Here is a 24,893-nt window from a genome sequence, read left to right on the forward strand (position 1 = left end):
GCTCCTGGCCTGGTGCTTTGGGGTGGTTTTGGGTGCCGGTGTCCTCAGGGTGCTGCCGGACACTGGGCTCCGGTGACACACGGGGACAACCTGCCACGAGGCTGGGGATGGTGACTCAAGGGCACGGGGCGGGGGTTATGTCGCCGTGAGTCACCCGTGGCACCGCCGGTGGCTTCGGCCAGTGGGGCCACCCAGCGCAGCACCTCCATCCCTCCTTCCCATGGCCCCTCGGGCCTCTTCCCCCGGGTCCTGGTGCACAACACCCCCATACTCCTCCCCCCCCAGCTCGGGAGGGGTGTTTCGAGCCCACCGGCTCCCCGCAGAGCTGCTGGATGCGGAGCCCATCCATGCTCCGGAGCAGAAAGAGCCCGGGGCGGACGCGGAAACGGGGCGGACGCGTCAAACCAGGCGGTTTTCCCAGACGCTGGAGCGATCGGGAATAGCTCCCCCTGTTTGTGAGCCATTTGTGGTGCTAGGAGAGAGTCTGAACGCGACCTGGCTCCTTCCAGCCCCACCTTTATCCCCAGGGCAGCAGCAAATGAGCATTAGATCTCAATTACAGCTCCCCAGGAGCAGGGACCGAGGACATGTCGCGATGGAGGGTGTCCAGCCAGCGGGGGGGGAGGAAACATGACCCTAATGCAAACCCACTGGCCATGGGCAGTCTGGTCTCTGTCCACAGCACAGGGGGATGGTGTTCTAGCATCCCTGCGCCCCTTGGTGTGCTGAGAACAGGCAAACTCATAGCATAGATGAGAGCTTCTGCAGGTTTGTGAGCCCTTTGTGCCTGTAAGGAGGTGCCAGCCAAACCTTAGATCCCACCACAGGATGTTCCCTGTGCTCCAGCATTACAATCCTCCCATTTTCCCTCCAATTTTATTATTCTAGGGATGTGGTGTTTTACAGTGTGAAGAAAGAGCAATGATGGAGACTGAGGGACCTCCCCTTCCTGCTCAGGCTTAGGCCTTGGGCGATGCCACAGACTGTAGCTGCTGCAGCTCCAGGGCACGGATGAGGAGGAGGAAGGCGATGCTCAGGAGAAGCAGCCAGAAGAAAACCCAGTAGTGCTGTGGGAGGAAGAGCCATGGCCGCCACAGCACCTCTGGGGACCCCTTGGACCTGGAGAGAAGGTGACCAGGGACACTCATCAGCCAGGAGAGGAGAGCGAATCACTCCTCTGCCCCAGCCGGGGACGAGGAGGGAGTTCAGCTCAACCCCAGACCTCCCTGGCCCTTTTGCAAACCCAAATACAACAAGCCTGGGAGGGCACAGGCAGCCCACAATACACAGGGGAAACTGAGGCAGAGGAGGGTCAAACTGGGGCAGACAAGCAACATCCCAGCTTTACATCACCAGATTCCCCAGCCCGTTTCCCATGTGCAGTCCTAGGACCACAAAGAGCCCAGCAGCCACAGGCAGGTACTGGGCACACATAGGGTGCTGGGCACACGTAGGGGTCTGCTCACATCAGCCCAAGCTGCTCCGGCTCCTTGTTCCCTGCGCTTGAGCCTTTGTCTTGTGCCTCAGCCTCTGGGTCCCCGGTCACGGCACTGCCCTGGCCCTGTGGCTCCAGCTCACTCCTGGGGAGAGAGAGGACCCGGTGCTGTGCCGTGCCCCGTGGGGCAGTGGCAGCCGGTGCCGTGCCACCCGCTGCAGTTACCTCTGGGTGCCGCGCCAGCGCTGGGCCCCGTCCCTCTCCAGCTCACCGGCCAGCGCCACTCGGCTCTCAGGGCTGGCACCTGGCTGGGCACCAAAGGTGGGAACATCAGTGGGGACCCAGCGCCCCGGTAGCGCCGGGCCTGGGGACACGTCTGACAGCGGGACACAGAGCTCTTGTCCGTCCCCGCTGCGCGTGTCCTTACCAAGAGCTGCTTGGGGATGACGGCGATGCTGACTCTGCGGCGGGCAGACCCCTGCAATGGAGGGGCTGGGGGTGAGCGCTGCCCGTGCTCCCCATCCCCTCCTTCCCCATTGCCTCCCTAGCACAGGGACACCAAGGAGAAGGGACACCGTGCCAGCCTCCCACTGGCCCTGAAGCTAAGGGGGGAAGCCTGAGAGCTGGTGGGATGAGGGAAGGTCAAAGCCAAGAGGTTTGTGCCTGTCCTTACTGCTTCAAGCCGTGCCAGCGGGGCTGCCTAACCCCCTCCCCGAGCGCTCCCCTACCTCTTGAGCTGTAGGGGAATCAGTGCCGAATTCGAGCTGGTGCTAGAGAACAGCCAAGCCTGCGCCTCTCACGCTATGACCCTGCAACGCAGAGGGACCTGCCTGAGATCTCTGGGACAAGCAGCACCCAAACTCGGGCACCCAGTCTCCCTGCAGCCCCCCGAGGCCACCCCTACATTTTGCTTCATCCCCGGCACTTCTAGCAGACCTTGCCCGCAGCAAGCAGCTGGCAGGGATGGCATCGCCTGGGGACAGTGGGTGCATGGGGACCGCAGGCGAGGGAGAGCAGCAGGGTGCGGGGAGGTGGTGGCTCTGGGGCTGCTGAACTGGGACCAGTTACCTGCTGGAAAGTTCGCATCAGGGGATGAGGCCTCAGCCGTGGCTCCGCGTCATCTGGGATCAAAGAGAATCAGCCTTACATCACCCCCCAAAATGAAGACAGGGCTGATGGTTGCAAACCTCCCTCACATTGAAATCTGTCCTGGCTACATGCTCAGTGCTTGGTACAAGTCATAGAATCCCAGACTGGTTTGTGTTGGAAGGGACCTTAAAGCTCCTCCAGCTCCAACCCCTGCCACGGGCAGGGACCCCTTCCATAGAGCAGCTTGCTCCAAGCCCCTGTGTCCAACCTGGCCTTGAACACTGCCAGGGATGGGGCAGCCACAGCTTCTCTGGGCACCCTGTGCCAGCGCCTCAGCACCCTCACAGGGAAGAGTTTCTGCCTTAGATCCAACCTGAACTTCCCCTGTTCCAGTTTGAACCCATCACCCCTTGTCCTACTGCTACAGTCCCTGATGAAGAGTCCTTCTTCAGCACCCCAGTCACTCATGTGCCCCATCCGAAGGGACCTTGCTTTCACACATGGCAATGGTGTGCATGGGGCATGGAATCCAGGGACAGAGCATCCTTTGTGTGGCCTGTGCCCCCCTGCCCTGCATTCCCTGCAGTATGATGGCATTCCAGCCACCTGCTCCCACGCCGCGTCTGCTGTTACACCAGCATTGGAACCCACATTTGTCATCGGGTCCCAGCTGTCACCCCTCCCCTGTCCCAGCCTGCTCAACCCACTGCCTCTCGGTGCAGGGTCACGCTGACCCCCTGGAGGGGTTTGGGACCAAATCCCATGGGATCGCTCCACGCACACCCCGCAGAGCCCACCTCACCCTGGCTCTCTGCCAGCTGCCGGTTGCGGGAGTTCTGCTGGATCAGGCGCTTCATCTCCTCCAGCTCCGTGTGCTCCCGCAGGTGGTGCCGCTTCAGGTTCTCCACGTGCTGGACCATCACCTCCGCTGCTCGGCTCATCCGGGCCTCCTGCGGCCAGGCAGCATGGGAGATCAGGCTCCTCATTCCCTGGCCCCTAAAGACCCAGGTCCCTGCCTGTCCTGCATTGTGCATCCACCCGGGGGGTGCAAACACTCCCAATGGCAGGCAGATCCCTTGCACCCGGTACATGCAAACATAGAATGGTTTGGGTTGGAAAGGACCTTAAGATCATTCAGTTCTAACCCCCTCCCATGAGCAGGGACACCTTCCACTAGAGCAGGCTTCCCAAGGCTCTGTCTAACCTGGCCTTGAACGCCACCAGGGATGGAGCATTTACCACTTCTTTGGGCAACCCATGCCAGTGCCTCACCACCCTCACAGGGAAGAACTTCTTCATGTCATGCCATGTTCATGAAGTCAACATCAGCACCACGAGGAGGGACAAACCCCAGCAAGCCCAGGGATGGGTCCCCAAGTCCATCCACAGCACCCCTCATAGCTCCCAGCCTTGCAGGGTGCAGACATCACAGACCTGATGTACAGCCCCCAGCTTCTCTGCAGCACTGGTTGCCCGCTCCACAGCAGCCGCCAGCACGGCCAGGCTGTGCTGAAGCTGCTCCAGTGTCTCCCTGCAGCCGCTGTCAGTGCAGAATGGACCCAGCCTCTGTGGAGGGAAAGGACGAAGCTGCTGGAGCCAGGACTTTGGGTTGTCCAAACCCCTCTGGGGCTGGATGCTGGATGTCCCCAGCAGATGCCAGCCCCCTGCCCTGTTGCCCACCTACCTCCAGAGCAGCCCGGCACTGCCCCAGCTCCTCCTGGATGTTTTCCTCTGCCGCATCCCGTGCCCGTTTCTCCACCTGCACCCGCTGCCGCAGGGTGAACACATCACAGCGAAAAGCCAGGGCGAGGTGGGCAAAGGCTGCCTGAGGGCAGGAGGGAGAGAGGTGGGACACAGGGTGACGGGGATGCCGCCTTGCCATGCGCTGCTGTCCCCAAGGCAGACAGACTCCCTTAGCAAGGCACCAAGCAGGGCAGTGTGAAGGATAGCTAGCATTTACCCCAGAAGCCATTAGGCTGCTGTGTGATGGGGATGGTCCCCATGAGATGCCATCCTGCCCAAGAGACGTGCCCCATGGGTAATGCATGTCAATCCCAAGCCCTCCTGGCAATAGCACACGCCAGGCAGATGCCAGCCCTCACTGCAGGTCCCAGATGACAGCGGAGCCTGACTCAGCCCTGGCACTCACAGCAAACTGGTTTTTATTAGCACAGCTTCCACCACCTCCCCAGCTTAGGGGCGCTTTTGGCAAGCTGCAGAGCACCCGGTGGGAATGCCGAGGATGGGCTCATCTTGCTGTGGAAATGCAGCTGCCTCCGAACGCCAACAGCATCGCCAGGAAAGGGATTTGTGGCTGCCAGGGGACTGCGGTGCCTGGAGGGTGGCCAGGAGCAGGGCACAGCCCTGGGACCATGAGCCAGCAAAGTCCTTGTGTCCCCCTTCCCCAGCCCTCACCTCCACATCCTGCTCTGTCAAAGCCACCCTGTGGAAAGAGAAGTGCTGTCAGGGATGGACTGCGTGCTGAAAATGCCCTTGGTCTGCTCGCAGGGCTGCCAGCCACCTCCAGAAGCCCAAGTGCCCCTTGTTTGGAGGATGGCTCTTGTACAGTGGAAAAGGAGGTGAGTCCAATCCCTGGAGCACACAGTGCCCTGCTATGGGACCCCCCTGCCCCATAGTCCCCAGAGGTGCTCTCTGCTCTTACCCATGCAAGCCGAGTCTCTCCAGCACTGCGAGCTCACTGGGGAAACTCAGCAGTGGCTCCTCTGGGGTTTCTGCATCTGCAGGAAGGCAGCAATGCCATGGGAGAGACCACATGTGAAGGCTTTTCCTTGGCCTTTCATCCTCCCTCTGCCCTCCTGTCCCAGCAGATAGCAAGTGCCCATGGTGTGGGACCATCCCAGTCCTCCCCCCAGCATCAGGGGGGCTTCAGGCCCCTCCAGACCAGTCTCCCTTCCCCATGTCCCCATCAAAGGGATGACTCTCATCAGGCCACGCTGTTCCCACACTCATCCCCAGCTTCTCCGAGCCTTCCCTTAAGGCAGGGATGTGGGAAGGGGACTCACCCACCTTCCTTGGCCCCAGCACTGTCCCTGGTGTGCACAGCCACCTCCTGCCTGTCCATACCTGGCACCTGGGGGACACAAGGGCACTGTTGGAGCAAACCCCTCCCTGGTGCTGGACAGCATCCTAACAAGAGCAGTACCGAGAAGCTGGGGGCCCACATGAGCCTGAGATGGTTTGAGGAGAGAGCCCCCCCAACCTGCTGCCCTCCTCTCCCCTCTCACCTCACCAACGTGCTCCACACTCTCCTCACTCCCAGCCAAAACCCCGTCTGGGTGTCCCTGGGGACTGCTCATCCTCCCTGGGGACAAAACAGGGTGTTTGGAGCTGGGCAGCAGTGTCCCCTCCCCAGCCTGACACCACTTGAAGGGAGATCCCAAAATCCCCGCTGGCATTTCTGCAGGCTCTCGGGACAGGTACCCCCCAAAATACCCCTGCGGGGTGAAGGGAGCTGGGCCAAGGCAGTGGGAGGACGGTGAGGTCACCGCTGTTGAGGCAGATGCAGGGAATGGGGTTGGGGTCCCAGGGCTGGATGGGTGTGGGGTTGCAGACAGCTGCTGCCAGGCCAGGGGACACCCTCCTGCTGGACCCATATGATGCTGCTCCAGGAGGGAGAGTGCAAAACCGACCCTATTCCCCCCATCCCCATGCTGGGATGTCCTTACCTTCATCTGGAGACACAGGGAGCCTGGCCAGCTCTGCCTGCTGCTCCCTATGGAGAGAAACCCGGGTAATCCCCAAAGAAACTCTGGCAGCAGAGGCAGTATCCCACCCGCTCTGCCCTCCTCCAGCACCACAGCACCCCGCGATGAGTTGTTACTCCATGGGCTGCTGCTCCAGACCTGGGTCCTCTCTGAGCATCCCCTGCAGCCCGCTCTGCCTCTGTCCCCGCTGTCCCTGGCACGGGCGCAGCAGCCGCAGCAGAGCCGGCACGGAGGAGCCGGCCGGAGCCGTTTCCAGCCAGCAGTGAGTCACCAGCCCACGGCCCTGCTGCTCCTCAGCACATCAGTGCTTTATTTCCCTTTGCCCTGGCTGCTGAGCACCCCTCGCTGTGCACCGGCCTCTGCCCAGGCACAGCAGACCCGGCTGCTGGCAGAGCCCAGGCGCCATCTCACATGACCATCACAGGGACTGCACATGATTTTGCCCCCCAAAAAGTGCACCAGGATGGTCTCGCCACCCCAAAACTCTGTTCTGGGTGCAAGGAAGTCTGGCAGCTCTGCAGCATCCCTGCTCATTGGGATGATGGAGCACAATGGGGATGGCAGATCACCAACGCATGGAGATACAGGGGCTGCAGCCTCATGTTGGAGCCCAGCAGCTAACTGGGAAGGGGTTTGAACCCCAAAACTTTGCTCCTGGCTCCAGAAGGGGACAGAGTTGGGCTTTTCCCCCTTCTCCTTGCAAACCTGGGGGTCATTCTCCAGGAATGGTGGCTGCAGAAGAAGCGGCCACTGTGCCAAAATGGTGCTCGGTGCCTTGTGTTGGAGCCCAGCACCCAAATGGGAAAGGATTTGAACCCCAAAACTTTGCTACTAGCTCCACAAAGAGCTACAGTCGGGCTACTGCAAGCCTGGGGGTCATTCCCTAGGAGTGGTGGCTGCAGAAGGGGCCCTTGTGCTGAAATGACGCTCCAGCCGGAATGCCCCCTTGCCTGGCACTGCCGTCCCCATCCCATCCTTGCCAGCACCCCAGGAATCCATGGGATGAGCTTGTCATGCACATACCTCTGAGGTGAGGGGCTGGGCCCCTTTATCCTCTGCCTCTGCCGCCGTCGGCGCCCCTGGGTGAGCCCCTGTGCCTCCTCTTCCTCCTCTCCCAGCGAGGTCCCTGCGAGCGGCTTCATCTGCGAAGCGCGGAGGCTCCGGGACCAGCACACCTATCACGAGAGACACATATTAACTGCGCGCAGATGGGAGAACGCCTCTTAAATGGTATATTTTTAAAGCATTTTCTCACCCAGCAGGAGCTCCAGGCTCCTCTGCTTTAGTGTGGAGGCATCTGTGGGAAAAGAGGTGGGGAGGCCCGCTGCAATTTGGGAGGATGCTGCTGGGATTCGGGCGGGCACAGAGCGATGGAGTGAGGAATGAATGCAAGCCCCATTCCAGGGCAGTGTTGAAGCTGGATTACCCCCGTTCCCTTCCCATGGGACAACTGGGGCTCCTGATGTGGCTCATCTCCATGGCGGGGAGATAAGTTTGCACCTACCTACATGGTGGAGAATGGGAGAGACCTGCTGTACCCCAAGCATCCCCCTGCCAGGCTGGCTCCCAGACAGACAAATAGAAGAATTCCCGAGACCAAGGGAGCTTAGACATCTCGTTTAGGCTGTTTTGCAATGTTTAAAAATCGGAGAAAGACAGGAGAAAGTGCACAGAGTGCTGTTCCCAGCGCAGGGTGAAGGGATTCTCCTGCAGGATGTGTCTCCTCAGGAGCTGTGCCCACAGACACGCAGGTATGTGGTAGAAAGAGGGGTTTTTAGGGCTAGGACAGGAAATGCAGCAGAGATTGAAGGGGACAGAGAGCAGGGACTGCTTGAAGTCCCACCCGCCTGCACAGAGCCTTGGCCAAGCTCAGTATAGGTCACTCCATCACCAAGCAGGGCCATCACCCATCTTGCCCCCATCCTGAATCACCGATCTCCCAGACCTCAGCCCTGATGAAGATGTAAAGCAAGCAGCACTTGGTATGTGACAAAACAAGCCCGTTTCATGCCTATACACTGGAAATTGTCCCTGGTACATCTACCCAGTGGCTCAGGAGCCCCCGGGCCATCAGGGATCAGCCAAACCCATCACAATGGAGTTTTCCTCAGGGCTGGTCCCTGATGCAAAGCCCTTGCTCCGTAACTGCCACAGGAGACCCTGCTGCGGACTACAGCTCAGACAGGCTCCCAGCCACTCACTCTTTATGATGGAAATAGAGCGGCATGCAGCACGGCACGAATAACCCCCCGGGAAGCGCTTCTCCTCGGCTCAGCCGCTTCACCCAGCTCTCCCCGGGCCGTTACCTGCCTGAACGTGTCTCATGCAGCTGCAGGCAGGTGCTGGGGCCCCCCAGCTCGGAGCCAGCACTCAGTCCCCGGCAGACGGGGGTTGGGGGTGCCGGGGCCCCGCGCGGTGCGAGCTCCCCGGCGGCGAGAGCGACCGCATCTGCGGCAGAAGGAGCTGCCAGGGAAGAGCTGGATGTGAGAAGGCCTTTAAAGGACATGCATGAGAGCGCCTGGGAGCTCCCGCACGGGGCTGGGGCGGGCTGGGTGGTTTGCAGGTGGCCACAGAACCTCTGCTTCTGGTGCGGGGCCGGGTCCTGCACCCCCTCTTTGGAGGTGGCAGAGCTGGGAGAGACCATGGCTGCTCCCTCCGTGCCTGCAGAGCAGAGTGGACCTGAGTCTCAGCACCTCCCTGGCAGGAGGCTCAGGGCTCTGGACCTCCGAAGAGTTGGGACCCCCTCATGGCTTCATGGGGGACACAGCGCCACGTTAAACCAGGATAACAGATGAGGAGCCCCTGTAGCATCATACGTGCTGATACAGGGAAGCCACTCTCCCAGGACCCAAATCCCTCTTGTCCCTCTCAGCAGCCCTACTTCCCCCCCAGCCATCATCCCCACTGCCCCTTCTGCCCAACCCTTTGTACAAATCCTCTAAAGCTGCTTCCTTCCCCTAATGAGCTTATATGGAGTCAGACTCGATGCTCAGCACTACAGGGGACCAGGCTGCAGGCAGGCAGCTGCTGTTAGCCTATGGGACCCTAACACATCAAGAGGAACAAGGCAGGTCCTTGGGGTCTGCAAATCTCTTAAGCCCTGAGAGGTCAGCCAGCAAACGGCATCTCCCAGTCCAGGGGCAGGGCCAGCCCAGCATCATATCCATCAGCAAGAGCCGGAGCACAGGATGCGGCCCCAGGGCATGGGAGGGCTCAGAGAACCCATTTGCAGCTCCGAAGCAGGATCTGTGCCACAGTGGGATAAGGCTTTAGAAATGGCCATCAACAGTGGTCCCCACCAGGTCAGGGCTTCCAACGTCCTTGTAGCTCCCAGGGATGGGTTTTCCCCCTTGGGGCAAACACCTCCTGCTTTGACCTGACCCAAAAGCAGAGCTGCTGAGAAATCACGAGTCGTCTTAGGGGAAGGATAGCCCCACATTCCCGTGCTGTCTTCCCTGTAACACACATACCCAGCAACACAAGCTGTGGTATGCACGATTAGCACAATTAATGACAACACATCGTAAGTTCACACTGCCAGGACACAGGACATGCTGAAAGGCAGACTTCAACTGTCACTCTCTGCTTTCAGTCTTACACATCCCCTGCCTTTCCCTAAAATTACTTCCCCTGGGATTTCCTCTCTTCTCCACCCCGTTCAGTTTTCTGTCCATCTCCTTTTCTGTCCATCTCCACCAGTTTCAGGTGCAAGGGCTGACCACTTAAGCTTCTTTTTAGAGAAGGATTTGCAGAGACACATTCCCTGAAGCGAGCAGGGTGCCTGGCCCAAGCTGCAAGAGAATGCTCAGGGCTTGGGATGACAGAGCTGGATCTGTTCTGCAGGAGAGTACATCCATGCATGGCCATCCAGAGGCAGCTGAGTGCTCTCCCAGTTTCCCAGTGAGTTTCCCAGCTGGCTGCTATCTCAAAACACTGCTGAAGTCTCCAGGCATAAAGTCAGGTTTGCATCAGCACTGCCAGTCCTGGGCTGCCTCACCTCCAGGCACTGTTTCATTTCAGAAAGGGGAGACCCAAGCAGATGAGAAGACCCTTGCTTTGGGCTGAGACTCAGCAGATGGAGCCCCATCGCCCTGATGCCATTCCCCTCCTCCAGGATCTGCTTTGGCACATGGATCTAAACTATTTATTTTAATGCTGAGTGCTTTTTCTAGCCAAGCATGTGCTTCCTCCTCAAGAGAGACTACAGCCAAGGCTCCCATAACAGGGCATGGAAGTAAAAGCACCTTCAAAGCATGATGCTGAGCAGAGTATACAAAACCAGGGGGACAGTGGACAGCCACCTTTGCACACCAGTGCCTTGCCACCAGCGCAGCCTCGTGTAGGAATGAGGCCCTGAGATACGTGGTGAAGGGATTAACACACTGTGGTAGCTGACCAAAACTCAACTTCTCCCTCACTTACGTATAATAAATACACCAAAGGGAGAGAGTGGCTGCTCCCCCCATCTATGACAGCAGCAACAGGTAATTTGACTACAGCCTCACCTCCACTTCTCCCAGAAGTATAAATGTGGCATTTGAATAGGACCCCACCTTGCAGACAAGTTGATGGGCTTGCTCCTCTCTCCTCCCCATAGTAAGATTTGCAGCTCCATCAGGTGATAGCCAGGTGGAACTAAGCTTAATGAATCACCAGGTGGTTTTTTCCACATGAGCTCAATCAGTCACTGGCTAGCTGTGGATCTGAGAGCTACCGCAGTAACAGAATTTATCAACAGCAATTCCAAATCTGTATTTCTGTTGCTTCAATAAACTTCACTATCCACGAATCCATAATCGTGAAAGTTCTGATTTAACACAACTGGATGCATAGTGTTAAATAGGTGATAATCAGAAATGAAGCTGCACTCGGCCCCTCTGATCTCTGAGGACTGGCTGGAACACAAAGGAGTTTATTGGTTTATTTTCTGACAACCTTCTATATTCTTAATACAACAGCAGTTCCTGCTGGCCCTGTACCCCCAGAGACCCTGCTTCCGCCCTGAGAGCAGCAGCCTGGCACCAGGCAGGCAGCGAGTCAGGCTCTGCAGCCTCTGCTCTGTGTCCTGGCATGTCCATGGCTGCACCCAGTTGCTCTGTGGGGGACACAGACCTTCAGACACCATCACATTGGCTCCCCACAACAGAAAAGAGTGTTTCTGCTCAAAAACTTCTCTATTCCCTCCCCACACACATGTGCTTCAGTAAGAGGCAACGCTCCTCTTTGCGAACAACCCCATTCAAGAAGCTTCTAAAAGCATTTAATAAAGCACCCGGGGATTTCTATGCCCTTATTTTTAACGTATGAGCATCTAAATCATGACTGCAATCCAGGTGTTGTAGAGCAATAAGCAGAAGCAGCCCAGCTCCCCGTGCACAGACCTGTTCTGCAGCGATGAACAAGACCCTGCTGGGAGATCTCCAGCCCCAGGAGACGAGCAGCAGTGAGGGGCTGTGGGCTCTGGCGTTGCCCCTCGTGTCTCCTTCCAGCGAGCTCCCAGGAGCAATGCAGCAACCTATTGCATCGGCATCTTCCCAGGGCTCCTCCTGAGGCTGGGCTGAACTTGCAGCTCAGATCCCAGAGCCCATGGGCATCTGGATTATTCACTTCTCAGAGCAAAGCTGCTCAGACTGACACTGGCTGCTACTGCTGATGCGGCAAACGTGATTTATTAGGTCTGTGCAGGAGGCCCGAGCATAAGCAACAGCCCAACCCTCCAGCTAATTCATCTTTGTGTGACCCTGTCTCCCCAGCTGACAGAGACCTGGCAGCCACCAGACTACACAAGGGAGAACACGATTCTCTTACCATGATTAAAAGGTTGTTGGCAAAAGACAGACAAGAAAGAGAGGGTTCGCTTCTTCTGATTCAGTTTTAAATTTCAGGTTGAATTAAAAGCCTGCTAAGCCTTCCCCCGAGTGGCTCAGCCTCACATCTGGGTGTCACAGCCACCAGACCTCAATCCAAAACTGCAGCAGCATATTAGGGATTACATGCATGTGACTCACAGGCTGTCATTGAAGCTCCTCCAGGGAGAAGCAGGGGGACTAAGGAGGTGATCCTGCCCCTTTGCTCTTGTGAGACCTCAACTGGAGCATTGTGTGCAGTTCTGGTGTCCTCAACATAAAAAGGACATGGAGCTGTTGGAACAAGTCCAGAGAAGGGCCACAAGGATGCTCAGGGGCTGGAGCACCTCCCGTATGAAGACAGGCTGAGAACACTGGGGCTGTTCAGCCTGGAGAAGAGAAGCTGCGTGGAGACCTCAGAGCAGCTTCCAGTGTCTGAAGGGGGCTACAAGGATGCTGGAGGGGGACTCTTCATTAGGGACTGCAGTGATAGGACAAGGGGTGATGGGTTCAGACTGAAACAGGGGAAGTTTAGATTGGATATAAGGAGGAAATTCTTTCCTGTTAGGGTGGTGAGGCACTGGAATGGGTTGCCCAGGAAGGTTGTGAATGCTCCATCCCTGGCAGTGTTCAAGGCCAGGTTGGACGAGGCCTTGGGTGAGATGGTTTAGTGTGAGGTGTCCCTGCCCATGGCAGGGGGGTTGGAACTGGATGATCTTAAGGTCCTTTCCAACCCTAACTATTCTATGATTCTATGATTCTATGACTATCAGCTCCCTGGCAAGAGGGGACATAGCAACTCCCTGGACATGCCTGTAGGGGAAAGAGGCAGCCCCTCAGGGGATGGACATGGACCATTTTGAGGAAAAGGAATGGAAATGGAAAATGAAAATTAGTTTCAGCACTTCCCACCAAGGTGTTGCATGGACTAAGGTGGTCTGGCTCCTATGTGGCTCTGAATAACATCTGTGAGTGCAGCATTCACACGCCCCTGCCCACCCAAAGGAGGTACTCCACTGTCCCACCATGACACCAAGATGCCACTTAGGGAGTGGAGATATCATTTTATCATGAAACTGGTTCAAAACTCACCATGGGAGAATGGGAAAGCAGCAGAGTAGAGAGAAAACCCATGCAATTGCATAATATTAATATCCTTTAAAACAAACCAACACTGTTAGGCCAAAAGGGGAATTCCCCTCCATACCACGAAGGAGGTAAATCTTTACAAATGGAGAAGGAAGCTGATAAGGAACCACTGTCAAATACCCCGAGTAAACAGGCTGAAAATCATACACTGCCTTCTACATACACTTGTAAATGTGGAAGACAAAGCTTCAGATCTCTCCCTTCACCAACGCTGCTAATAAATCAGGACAAGGACAAACCCAGCCCTGGCTCTCCCTCCGCTCTTGGATAAGGTTCTGCTGAGCTATAAAACCTGACTGATGTCTTATGCCGCATCCACCTCTTTGAACTGTTCAGGCTGGATTTTAAAGTTCCTAAGAGGGTCAAGAGGAGTCAAAAAGTGAAGTTTTCCATGCGGGTATTACCAACCACCAGCTAAACAAGGAGTCTTCCACCAGCATTTCTAGCATCTTCAGGGTTTGCTTCCAGTTCTCCTGCCATGGCTGTTATCTTGCACAGCCCAGAGATATCCACAGTACATGATAAACTGCAGCCAGGAGCAAAAACAGGGCTAAGGCGGCTCTTTCTACAAGACAATGTTATGCTTCCCAGAACAGGACTCCCCTTGCAGTTTGCAAAGCTGATCCCTCACTACTACTCCATGCAAAAACCACATAGGCTGGCCCAAAAGGCAGCTCCCAGCACATCCAGATGAGTTTAGGAGTGCAAAGATGCATACTGCACATAGCAGCCAAGAACAGCCTGTGAGAGTGAGCCTGCTGCCTAGAGAAACCAGTAAGGAGCTATGAAATCAAGGAGAGATGCACACTGCAGCCAGGAGACTTCAAAGCCTTCACTGCTGCCCAGTCCATAGAGGCATTGGTGCTTCCCCCGTGCTCTAGGTATACACGGCCCGTCCTTCCAGGTCTGGGGCAAGGACACCAGGAAGCTGATGACCAGGTGAGTTTTGGAGATGAGTTTGTCCTCAGTCATCCTCATGTGACCGACAGCCACAGCCCTGGGGGCAATGACACCGAGGTCACTGGGAGAAGCTTTGCAGGGAATCTATAAAGACCGCAGGCTGCTACCTAATAAAGCCAGAAGAGCAGGCTTAGACCTTGGTGATCAGGGCACAACTTCTATTTATGTCATAGTTTGGGCAGCCCTACAATAGCTTCAATATGCTCAGCTATTAACTCACTGGTATGCAAACACATCAACAATTTGGCTCCCTGGAAGGTTTCTTCCCTCCAGCTAATGTAGACTTTGAAGCCTCATCAGTCCAGTGTCACCTAAAATAGCTTAAGAGATTCTTACTATAGTCAGAAATCTGTGCTCTCAGCATTAAGAGCATCACTTAATGCTGCAGAGTTTCGTTCCTCTGGCTGGATCAAAACGTTAATGAGCAAACTTGAAGCAGTAACGTGTCTCACCTACATGCTTTAATCCCTCTTCTCCCTTTGTAGATGGAAATGTTTATGAATTTTTAAACAGCTCCTTCCTGAAGTATGCAATGCTTCAAAACCTCCATTAAAACTCCAGCACTACCTCCCTCGGAGTCCATCCACTCCTTCCCATTGTTATCTTTCCAGTCCTCCAACCAAAACGTGCCCAGATGAGGTTTCCAGTGGGTGCTTTCAAGGACACAGGATAAAAATCTGGAAACAGTCACACTATAAAGCACTTTTTATTAGCACATCACCAAGCACCTTGGAATGGGCAGTGTCATCATTGCCGCATTGAAAACCAGGAAGGTGACATACAGAGGTCCCTGTAAAGCAGAAAAAAGGCAGATTTAAAGCAGAAAATTCAAGTTTACCAGGTCTTCATCTTAATCCCACTCTCCTGCATCCTGAGATTTGTAAATCCCAGCAGACCTCGCAGATCACTGCTGCACCACCCAGAGATCGGCTTAGCCAACGTGCACAAAACATACCCCTTGTGCCTTGGCGCCTTCAAGCCATGACAAAAATCACAATGGTAAATTAAACCTGGTCCAGAATGACAATATTCAAACAGTCTCAGATCAGTTTCTGTCTTAATTCAGCCATGTGTTAAGGGCATTAAGAACTAAGGACCTGCAAACTCCACCATGCTATGTCGCTTGCTAGGTGTTCTGAGCCACCACAACGTTGGAAAAACACTTCCAATAGAAAGTGTTTGGGCAAGGTGACTTCACTTTGGCTACCGGGATGCTACTGTGGGCAAGGAGAGGGGGAGCTTTGCCAGCTTTATAGACTCGTAGAGTCATTTAGGTTGGAACAAGACCTTTAAGATCATCAAGCCCAACCATCGTGCAGACCTGGTGCCAGGAAGGAGCAGCCCCATGCTTTGAGCACTGACGCTGAGGAGAAACGAAACAAGGCTGCAGGCACACAAAGGAAGCCCTGCGGCTGCCTTGCTCTGTTTTGAACCAAGAAGCAGATCCAAGTTGATTAAAACAAGAAGTGGCACCTGCGAACCAGACCGATGACACACTGGGATGCTCAGCTCAGCCCAGCCCAGCCCAGCCCTGCAGGGCTGCAGGCACCGGTCAACAAAGGGGCTGCAAGCAGAGGAGGGCTCCTGCTGGCTCCTGGCTCTGCACTGCCACGCTCCCAGCTCAGGCAATGGGGGACCTGCTCCCCGGAAAACCTGTCTGTCTGAGAGCACGCAGGGAAAACGGGCAACGCTTCCAACGTGGGCAGCGGCCTCAGGGGCGGCATCGCTGCAGGCACCTTCACTGGGGGTGCTCCTCAAGCACGCACGGGCCAGCACTAGTTCAGCCATAATGCAGAAGTAATGGGGGTCTGCCCCCCGGTTAAAAAAGCCACCTTTCTGGTGATAGGTGGATTGACTCCACAACTCGTTACAGTTGTAAAGTAGGTATGCTTTATTCAGCGCTGAGGCGCATGGGGGATCGCTCCTCCAAAAGCATGCACACCTTTCCTTTGCCACTCAGTTCATTTATATTACCTATAATGACTACCTAAACATGAGATTGCTTCACGCCTAATACATATGCAAAACCTATTCCCATCTAGTATTATAATTAGTTTTCTGGCATTCGTCCCATTGGTGCGCCTGCGCAGTGCCTCGTAGTGGTCCTTAGGGGGTCGTGAGGATGAAGGCCTGTAGCTCCTCTTCATCACCGCGAGTAACCTCTTGCTTTCAGGCAGACTCAACGGGGTTTCGGCTCCTGTCCAAACCTCAGGTTTGGTACAAGCTGGTTTTATGTATCTTAAAGCAGAAACTTGTCAAGTTTGCAGATGTTACTCTGGCTATCTTTTGTTCCTTTGCTTTCTATGGATACTGTTTGAACAAGAATGTCTTCAATGTTAAGTTTTATGAATCTTATCTACTACAATTCTCCCTAGCAGCTGTAACTCCTACAATTCTGCTTCACCGTTCTAGCAACTTTGACCCCTACGTTCTGCTTCACCAAGCACAGCAACTGCTTAAACAAGCAGGCACAATGGTAACCCTTTATTTCCCGGCATCAGTGGCACAAATCATCTGCAAGAGAGTCACCTGGATGCAAGTTCCCCCTCCCCCGGCGATGCTCACCCCAGCCACCCCTCACACCCGTGGGCTCTCTGCGGACGTGGGGCAAACCAGGGATCCCAGCGGGCCCCGCAGCCCGGGCCCTGAGGCATCCAACAGGCCAGCCCCTCCATAGCTCCTCCTCTACCGCCATCTTGGGAGGGGCGTGGAAGGCGCCGCCACCTTGAGTGTGGCGGGGAGGGAAGGCGGGAGCCGCCATCTTGAGTGTGGTGGGACGGGAAGGCGGGGGCCGCCATCTTGGGTGTGGCGGGACGGGACGACGGGGCCGCCATCTTGGGTGTGGCGGGACGGGACGACGGGGCCGCCATCTTGGGTGTGGCGGGAGGGGAAGACGGGGCCGCCATCTTGGGTGTGGCGTGGCACCCACAGGAGGCCACTCGGACACAGAGCAAAGAGAGAGACAGCTGAAAACGTATTCATTGTTTAACCAAGAAACCTTCATCTTCAAGCCTAACGGCATGTGTGAGGCTGGGACGGCGCTGCCCAGTGACAGCCCACCTCAATCTAGGCTGGCCAAGAGCAAGGCACTACTGCAAAGCCCCAGGCAAAGGCAGGGGTGCTCCGGTCCCAGCCCACACCCAAGGGTCTCCATCCCGCTGCTGGTGAGCCCGAGGAGGCGCTGGGCTGCAGCCACCACCGCCTAACAGCAGGCTCTGCCCAAGGAAGCCATCGCTTTGTGGTTCTCTTTGGTGCTCACCTGGATGAAGGAGAAAGAGAACATCAAGGAAGGGAACCCCTCTGGCACCACGCTCAGCACGGCTGTAGCGGGTACCTGTCTGCTGCCCATCCCCTGGAGCACAGCATCCCCCTCACCTGGGCCCCTCCAGCACCGCCTGCAGTGACCTCCTCAGAGCCGCATTGCTGTGGCCCAGCGCGGCGGCCAGGCTGCTCCGGTGGGACGGGCTGACCTGGGGGGAGAGGAGCCAGGAGCTGCCCCGCCAGAGACCCCCGGGGCCCGAGCCCGGGCCCGGCCCCACTCACCTGGCTCTGGTACGTGGTGAGCACAGCCATCACCAGCCCGGCGTAACCCAGCGACGTGCCGAGGGCTGGGGCCTGCCGGCACAGCGCCAGCACCAGGCCATCAAAGAGCTCCGGGGGCAGCACCTCCTGGAAGAGCCCCAAGCAGGGAGGTGAGCAGGGCCTTGCTCTGGGGCTGCTGGAACCGGCAAGGAAACGTGTTGGGGTAAGGGGGTCCTCACCTGCCGCCCCAGCACGGCCTGAACTATGGGCAGGAGCTTCTCCGACAAAGGCACCTCCAAGACTTGGCTGCAAAGGACGGGGAAGAGCAGATGTGATGCTCCCGTGGAGCTGCCGGGTGGTTGGAGCCGCCGGACCCACGGCATGGAGCTGCTGCTCCTGTCAGCTCCCACCTCAGCACCAGCCGCACAGAGTCTGGCTCCAGGCACTCCTCCACCAGCTCGCACACCAGCTTGGTCTGCTCAGCACCTGCAAGGGTAACGCACAACGGGCAGAGAGCCTGACGAGGCTGCCAAACCCATGGGGATGTGCCCAACCGTCCCTGGCACCCCTTCACACAGGGGTATGCCCAGAAAGCATGTACTGCTCCCTTCTGCTGCTCAGGATAAGCCTGTGCCCATCTGCAGCAAGGGTTTAATTCATAACAATCCCTAGGAGAAGGGGATGCTGCTGTGGCAGCGATTCCTGCAGCACCCTCTTCTCATGCCAGCAGAGCCTGCCTGGGGCAGTTTTGGCCCCAGCATTAGGAGCTGGCAGGAACCCCCTAGTCCATGGAAAGGGATGGCAGCTTCCCTTTGGGAGAACTGATGCTGGGAGCCAGCCTGGCATCTGTAAACCCATCTCCCATTCTAACTCCCAAGTGTTCACCTGCCCAGATAAACCCAGCACCATTCCTCCATGGTTTCTAATGTATTTTGCACAATAAATCGTCTCCTAGGAGAAGAGAATCTGGGGCTCCCCTTGCTGATGGATGCACCCCATGACCCCTCTCCATTTGCTACCAGACGAAGCCTCCTGCGAGCCCATCACACCTTCCCCAGGCTCCTGCAGGACCGCAGCCACCAGGACATGACAGAAGGGCTGGGAATACTTGGAGCAAAACGAAGTGAGGGCAGCCATAAGGTGTCGGGAGGGCGGCTGGGTGAGGGACAAGACCTAGGGACAAGGAAGGGCAGATGGGGATGGTGGTGAGGGAAGCGGGGGCCAGGAAGTCTCTGCTGCTCTCGCACGTACTCGCCTGAGGAAGAGCTGCTGTGCCAGGGTGGCCGCGCTGGTGTAGCTGAGCTCAGGGCTGAGAACCAACAACCAGCTGCAGAAACGCACCAGGAGGTGCTCCGGGCACGTGGAGAGCTGCAGGAAGGAGCACAGCCCCTCGAGCTGGGATGGCAGAGGGGCAGGCACATTGGGGACACTAGAGACAGCAGCACCAGCAGTTGCAGTGGGGATGCTGAGACTTACCTGGGCAGGAGAGCAGCTGTTCAGGACGTGCAGCTCAGGCGGGATGCTGAGATCTGGGTGCTGGAGGGAAACCTTGAGTTAACAATAAACCAACCACAGAACACAGCTCCAGGCCTTTTCTCCTCACTGCCACCCCCTGCACTGTGACAGCAAACCCCTGTGGGCAGCAGCCTCCAGCCATCGCTGTAAACCCACATCCTCTCCCATCCCTTCCAGAGCCCCTGTCTTCAGCCCCTTGAGACCACCAGCTCCAGGAGACAGACAGAAGCAACACTTACACTGGACTCCTTCTGCAGCAGCATCTTCAGTCTTGGTCCATGCAGCTGAAGAAAATGAGATGAAGGAATAAGAATCAGAGTGTAAAGGCTCAGTGGCTGGAAGGGGGAAGCCAACCCTGCCCGGTACCTGGAGAAAGGACTGGACCTCCACTGCCACCTCTGCCTGGGAGATCTTCCTTGGAGCTTCCTGCTGGGAGCCTTCCAGAGCAGCCCCACCTGGGCTTTGTGCAGATCCATCTCCCGAAGACTCCTCTGGCATCTCCTCTTCCATCCCTGCCACATCCGCAACCTCCTGCATTCCCGGGGGGTCAAACACCACCTCCTCCAGCAGCATCCTCTTCCCTTCTCTCTCCTCATCCAACTCCAGGCTCTCCTCGGACACTTCCTTGTGCTTCCCATCGTGAAGCACAGAGTCAGCCCCATCCCCAGTGCCGCTGGGCTGTTTGCTGAAGCACCACTTCAGTTTCCTTCGCCCCTCTGGATCGTTCTGGCCAATTCTCTGGCCCAGGCATCTAAGCTGCTGCTGGCACATGGAAGACAAGAGACCAGGAGATGGGCAGCATGCTGCTGCCCTTGCTTCCTGCCGGAGCAAATCCCCCAGTGCCCGCACCCAGGGATCCACATGGGAATCCCGCTCCAATGCCTGGAGCAGCTGATCGAGGCAGCTCCCCGGCACCAGGGCTTGCACCACGAGCAGCAGGGAGAAGAGGTTTCTCTGGCACACAACAGGGAGCAGCAGCAGCCGGGGCTTCCTGGATAAGGGGAGAAAAGGGAAGGATGACGCACCAGAGCAAATCCCTAAATCCTTGTTTCCCACAGAGCAGAGTCTAATGGGCCCAGGAAGCAAGAGGAGGCAGAAAACACAGAACGCCTCAAGTTGGAAAGGACCCATAAGGATCATAGCGTCCAACTCCCTGCTCCTCACAGGACTACCTAAAGCTAAACCATATGGCTAAGAGCATCGTCCAAATGATCCTTGAACTCCGAACCCAGGTTGAATCATCTCTTATATATATAACTTCACCAACTTTTGCAGGCAAAGAGCAGCAGGTCCCTGGCACAACCCTGACATCACTACAGACCATGGGAAAGAGGATGTGCGGTGCTGAACCGGGCACCTGACACCCCAAACCTCCTGCAAAACACCCAGCTGTGGGAACATATCCAACTCACACAGCCAGGGCCCCCTCCGGCCCGTCCAGCGCAGGCTCCTCGGCACACAGGGCTGTAGTAAAGGTCTGCCAGGGAAACACGGGCCCTGGTCCCTCTCCGGGCTGGACCCGCTGCAGCATCCGGAGCGCAGCCAGCGTCCCACGGGAGCCGGAGGCCAGCGCATGGAGCAGGAGGCGGCTGTGCTTGTCCAAGCTCTGCAGCCAGGGCAGCCCGTGGGGCTCCATCGCCTGCAAGGGAATCGGGGAGAGGCCTCACATGGGGCGCACCGGGGAGGACGGGTCCATCCAGGACACGCTCTGCAGCGAACCTCCCTCCCCAGCTCCAGTCTGGGGGCTGCCCTTACCTGCAGGGGGGGCCGTGGTTATCCTCACCACCCGCGGGTGGAGGCGCATCACCGAGGAACCCCGCCGAGCTCCCTAAACCCGCTCCCCTCGCAGCTCCCCACCACCCGCTCAACGGGACAAGAGGGGAACCGCTGGGCGCTGCTGGCGGTGCCCCCGCCCGGAGCAGCCCCACCGCCCCCGGGGACCCGCACACCGCGGCACTGGGGCCGGGTTATCCCGGTGCCCGCCCCCCGCTGGGACACACACACCGCGGGGGGACACGGGAGGGGTCCCGGGGTACCCCCGCGCACCGCCCGGTGCCGGTGACCCGGAACCCGCGCCCGCTCCACTTCCGGGCCCGCCCCCCTAGAGAAGCGCGCCACATATGCAAATCAGTCGCCCATGCACGTTGGATTCATTATGCAAATGAACCCTAAAGGCAAACCCTGGCATCCCCGCCGAGCACAGCCGCGGCGGTGGTCGTTTAGAGCCCGCTTTATTTCATCACGTCCACGTTGGCTAAAAGCAGTTTAAAACAGCGCCCGCAGCTCCCCCCCGGCCCCTTGTGCACCAAACCCCCGCCAGCCTGAAACCCAGCCCCGGCCCCCCCCAGCCGGTCTCCACCACCAAGGTGAGGGCAGGAGAAGGGGGGGCCTGTGCCCCGCTGCACGGAGACCCCCCCAGCTCCATCACCCCCTGGCTTCCCGTGGGATGTGGGACCTGCTGGGGGTCCATCAACACATTTCCCCATCCCAACCCCATCCAGGGTGCAGCACCCCAAAACAGTGTTGGGAGCGGCCCAACACATCAAAAGCTGATGCTTCCCCCTCCCAGAGGACATTCCCTTGCCACCAACAGTGGGGCACCCCACGGCTTTAGTCAGAGTCGCTGAATTCCACAAGGAGCACCTCGTGGCCGTATCTGGAGTATCGGAAGTCTGCTTCCACCACAGCCAGGCTGAGAGCCCACTCCAGCACACAGAGCTCCTCATCTTCCTCGTCAGAGCTCTCCAAAGGAGGGTCCTGCAGCACAGGAGACAGGATGAACCCCAGCCTGGAGCCATGCCCCGTCCCCCCCCCCCCCCCCGGGATGTGCCACCCCGCTTACAACGGGCACCCTTGGGTGCTGCTGCCTGCGCCGTGGTGGCTGGCGGGCGGGCAGCTCGTGCAGGTAGATGCAGTCTGACTTGAATGGGCAGCACCCGCGGTTCTGGGCAAAGAACTTGCACCTGATTTTCCTATGGGGTCAAAGCACAGCTGTGGGCACAGGTCCCAAAGCAGCGCAGAGCCTGCAGTGCCGCACACTCACCCTGTCCGTGCCTTGAAGGTCTTGATGAGCTTCTCCTTCTCAGCCCCCTCCGAGACCCAGTATTTGTGGGGGATGTAGTAACTGGAGGTGATGCGGCATTCTGGGCAGGCCCTGGCAAAGGAGATGGGTGCAGGGCCCAAAAAGGGAGCGGGGAGCATGGGCCTAGCACCCACACTGGCTGGTCCCACCACTACAGCCTCATCCAGCATCCCCAACCCTATCGCAACACCCAAATGCCTGTTCCCAAAGGGAAGTTGTTCCTTCCCAAGGCCCAGGGGAGGATTTCAGGGTGCAGAAAGGGTGACGGTGACCACCCCCCCACGTCCGCATCCCCGCTCACTTGATGACGGTGCTCTGGAAGTCACGGCTGCGGCGCCACTTGCGGATGCAGCCCAGGCAATACGCGTGGCTGCAGTTGGGGAGGATCCCGAAGAGCCGCTCCTCTGGAAGCGGCTTCTCGTACACCCGGTCCATGCAGATGCCGCACACCACGGCCTCACTGCGGGCCCTCAGTGCCTCGCTGGACACCGGTGCTGCCACAGCACCCGGCTCCTTGGGGACCTGCAAGAGGAGCCCCACGGCATTGCCCATTGGCACTGCCCCACAGGGACTGACAGGGCCTGCCCAGTGCAGGAGACCCCCAGCCCACCTCTGCGAGGTCAGTCCTTGTCACCATCTCCTTCCCAGGGTCAGAGGAGTTGGGATCCAGTCCCAGCACTCGCGCCTGGGAGCCTGCAGGCAGGAGAGCTCTCAGAGAGGAAAACCACATCCCACCCCACCATCCAAGAGGCAGGATGGCTGCTCCAGAGCACAGGCTCCACAGTTACGGTCCCAACCCCAATCAAGAGATGCTGCCCCCATCTGGGCATTGCCCACAGATGGAGGGAGGTGCGGAAAAAACATGCATGGAGTGCACCACCGTGACCAGCCACCGCAGCATCCTCAGCCTCGCTCATCCCCAGGCACCCACCTGAGGCCCCCCGAGCTCGTGCAGGGACAGCCTCTCCGCCGACGGCCCCACGAGGGACATCATCGGGTGCAGGGATCTTCTCCTTGGCTTTCCTTTCCCCCTCAACCTCCACGCTTGGGAACTTGAAGGCCACGTGTGTCACGCTGGGGGCAGGGGGGGCCAAGCTGCGCCGGGCTCCCCCCCAGCCCCGGGCCATGGCCACGGGCGCAGGCTCCAAGCCCCAGTAGCTGCGGGGAGCAGGGGGCACGGGGCCATAGCGGGTCCCCACCGGCACTGGCTCCTCTTGGATGTGCTCGTAGCTGGACAGACAGAGGTCCCGTCAGCCCAGCCGGACACCTCCTGGCTCCCGGCGCATCCCGGTGGCAGCAGCCCCCCTCCTCGCTGCCCCTTTACCTGCACCTCTCTCCGTAGCTGCAGAACCCGCTCTGGAAGTACCTGCAGGTCTGGGCTGACTTTCTGTCGTGCGAGAAGCGGCAGTTCTGGCCCCAGCGGCAGAACCCACGGGCGAAGTTCCTGCCAGCCGGAGAAGCGGCACGGCCGGGGTCAGACCCCAAAATCCCCCCGGGCACCACCCATGTTTTCAGGGCCCCCGGGCTGGTGTCTGTGCTCAGGAGCCCTCCCCAAGGGCAGATCCCAGCGGGAGCCAGGGCTCTCCCTGCCCCATCCAGCCTCCCCTCCTCCTGGCTAAACAAAGCCCAGGGCTGGGCTGTCCGGGGGGGCCTGGAGCATGAGGCTGGGGATCTCCCTAGGGCTGGGGGAGCAGGGAGTCCCACTGGAATATGGAAGGCATGGAAAGGGGCAGGAATCCTCAGCCCGGGGCTGGCAGGGAGGGGGGGGGTCCCCTTGGGGTGCTGCTGGGAACCCCCAGCTCCAGAGCAGGGGAGGCAGACAGGACAGGCCCGGTCCCCTCCATCCCCTCACCCTCCAGAGGATACAGGAAAGGGGGGTTCTGGGGCACCACAAACCATTCCCTGTCCCCAGAGCAAGGGATTCACAGCCCCATCTCCAGCCTTTCTCCCGCAGAAGCTGCTCCCAGCCTCCCCTTTCCCCTCAAAGTCCTACCTGCACAGGGGTCTCAGGCAGCCCCCGCGGGCCACCAGCGAGCCCGGCTCCATTTTCTCCTGGCTGCACGAAGGGCTGGGAGACCTCCTGGGACTACTTCTGGCCTTGGCCCGTGTCCTGCTTTTGGCTGGGACAGAGTTAATCTTCCTCCCAGGAGCTGGTGCAGCGTGTTTTGGATTTGGGGTGAGAATACCGCTGATAACACACGGATGTTGTAGCTGTAGCTGAGCTGTGTTTACACTGAATCAAGGACTTCTCAGCTACCCAGACTGCTGCAGCAGCAAGGATGAGGGGGGCACAAGGAGCTTGGAGGGGACACAGTGGCGACAGCAACCCCCACTTCCCAAAGGGATATTCCAAGACCATACAGTGTTATGCTCAGGATATAAACTGGGGGGGGAGGAAAGCTGGCCGGGGGCTGCTGCTCAGGGATGGGCATCAGTCAATGAGCAATCACATTGAGCAATCAGGGGGAGACCTTAGAGCAGCTCCAGTGCCTAAAGGGGCTGCAGGAAACCTGGAGAGGGGCTTGGGACAAGGGATGTAGGGACAGGCCAAGGGGAATGGCTTTAACCTG

At 58.1% G+C, this 24,893-nt stretch overlaps 2 protein-coding genes across 3 annotated transcripts; both read right to left on the reverse strand.

Annotated features, from left to right (window-relative positions):
* Positions 1–916: 916 nt before the first annotated feature.
* FANCE (FA complementation group E) lies at positions 917–21,175 on the reverse strand. 2 transcript variants are annotated; one of them, XM_057404364.1, is made up of 24 exons: positions 21,002–21,175; positions 20,654–20,884; positions 19,608–20,232; positions 19,481–19,525; positions 19,203–19,262; positions 18,978–19,121; positions 18,776–18,899; positions 18,137–18,212; positions 17,966–18,032; positions 17,748–17,873; positions 7,273–7,424; positions 6,211–6,257; positions 5,770–5,846; positions 5,552–5,615; positions 5,187–5,262; positions 4,940–4,967; positions 4,209–4,349; positions 3,959–4,090; positions 3,327–3,474; positions 2,504–2,556; positions 1,863–1,913; positions 1,661–1,743; positions 1,467–1,580; positions 917–1,119 (listed from the first exon to the last, which is right to left on the reverse strand). In XM_057404364.1, the coding sequence occupies exons 1-24, from the start codon at positions 21,043–21,045 to the stop codon at positions 960–962; spliced, it is 2,868 nt and encodes a 955-aa protein (XP_057260347.1). In that variant the 5' UTR covers positions 21,046–21,175; the 3' UTR covers positions 917–959. The 2 variants fall into 2 exon arrangements, with proteins under 2 accessions (XP_057260347.1, XP_057260354.1); XM_057404371.1 differs by having other exon boundaries at positions 20,654–20,880; positions 20,997–21,138.
* Positions 21,176–21,839: 664 nt separating this feature from the next.
* LOC130596307 (probable E3 ubiquitin-protein ligase makorin-1) lies at positions 21,840–24,708 on the reverse strand. Its single transcript, XM_057403783.1, has 8 exons — positions 24,317–24,708; positions 23,648–23,767; positions 23,255–23,553; positions 22,934–23,106; positions 22,625–22,845; positions 22,285–22,395; positions 22,084–22,213; positions 21,840–21,998 (listed from the first exon to the last, which is right to left on the reverse strand). The coding sequence occupies exons 1-8, from the start codon at positions 24,367–24,369 to the stop codon at positions 21,852–21,854; spliced, it is 1,254 nt and encodes a 417-aa protein (XP_057259766.1). The 5' UTR covers positions 24,370–24,708; the 3' UTR covers positions 21,840–21,851.
* Positions 24,709–24,893: the final 185 nt, after the last annotated feature.

The sequence above is a fragment of the Pezoporus wallicus genome, unplaced genomic scaffold (genome assembly GCF_028554395.1).
Source record: "Pezoporus wallicus isolate ANWC-B61680 ecotype Strahan unplaced genomic scaffold, APGP_CSIRO_Pwel_v1 contig_5863, whole genome shotgun sequence".
Taxonomy (NCBI): domain Eukaryota; kingdom Metazoa; phylum Chordata; class Aves; order Psittaciformes; family Psittacidae; genus Pezoporus; species Pezoporus wallicus.

Coding starts and splice junctions, on each gene's coding strand:
- LOC130596307 (XM_057403783.1), bottom strand. CDS start 24,369: ATGGAGCCGGGCTCGCTGGTGGCCCGCGGGGGCTGCCTGAGACCCCTG. Junction 23,107..23,254: donor ACGAGCTCGGGGGGCCTCAG/GTGGGTGCCTGG, acceptor TGGGACCGTAAC/TGTGGAGCCTGTGCTCTGGA. Junction 22,846..22,933: donor CAAGGACTGACCTCGCAGAG/GTGGGCTGGGGG, acceptor CTCCTCTTGCAG/GTCCCCAAGGAGCCGGGTGC.
- FANCE (XM_057404364.1), bottom strand. CDS start 21,045: ATGCGCCTCCACCCGCGGGTGGTGAGGATAACCACGGCCCCCCC. Junction 4,091..4,208: donor AGTGCCGGGCTGCTCTGGAG/GTAGGTGGGCAA, acceptor TTCCCTCCACAG/AGGCTGGGTCCATTCTGCAC. Junction 2,557..3,326: donor GCAGCTGGCAGAGAGCCAGG/GTGAGGTGGGCT, acceptor CTTTGATCCCAG/ATGACGCGGAGCCACGGCTG.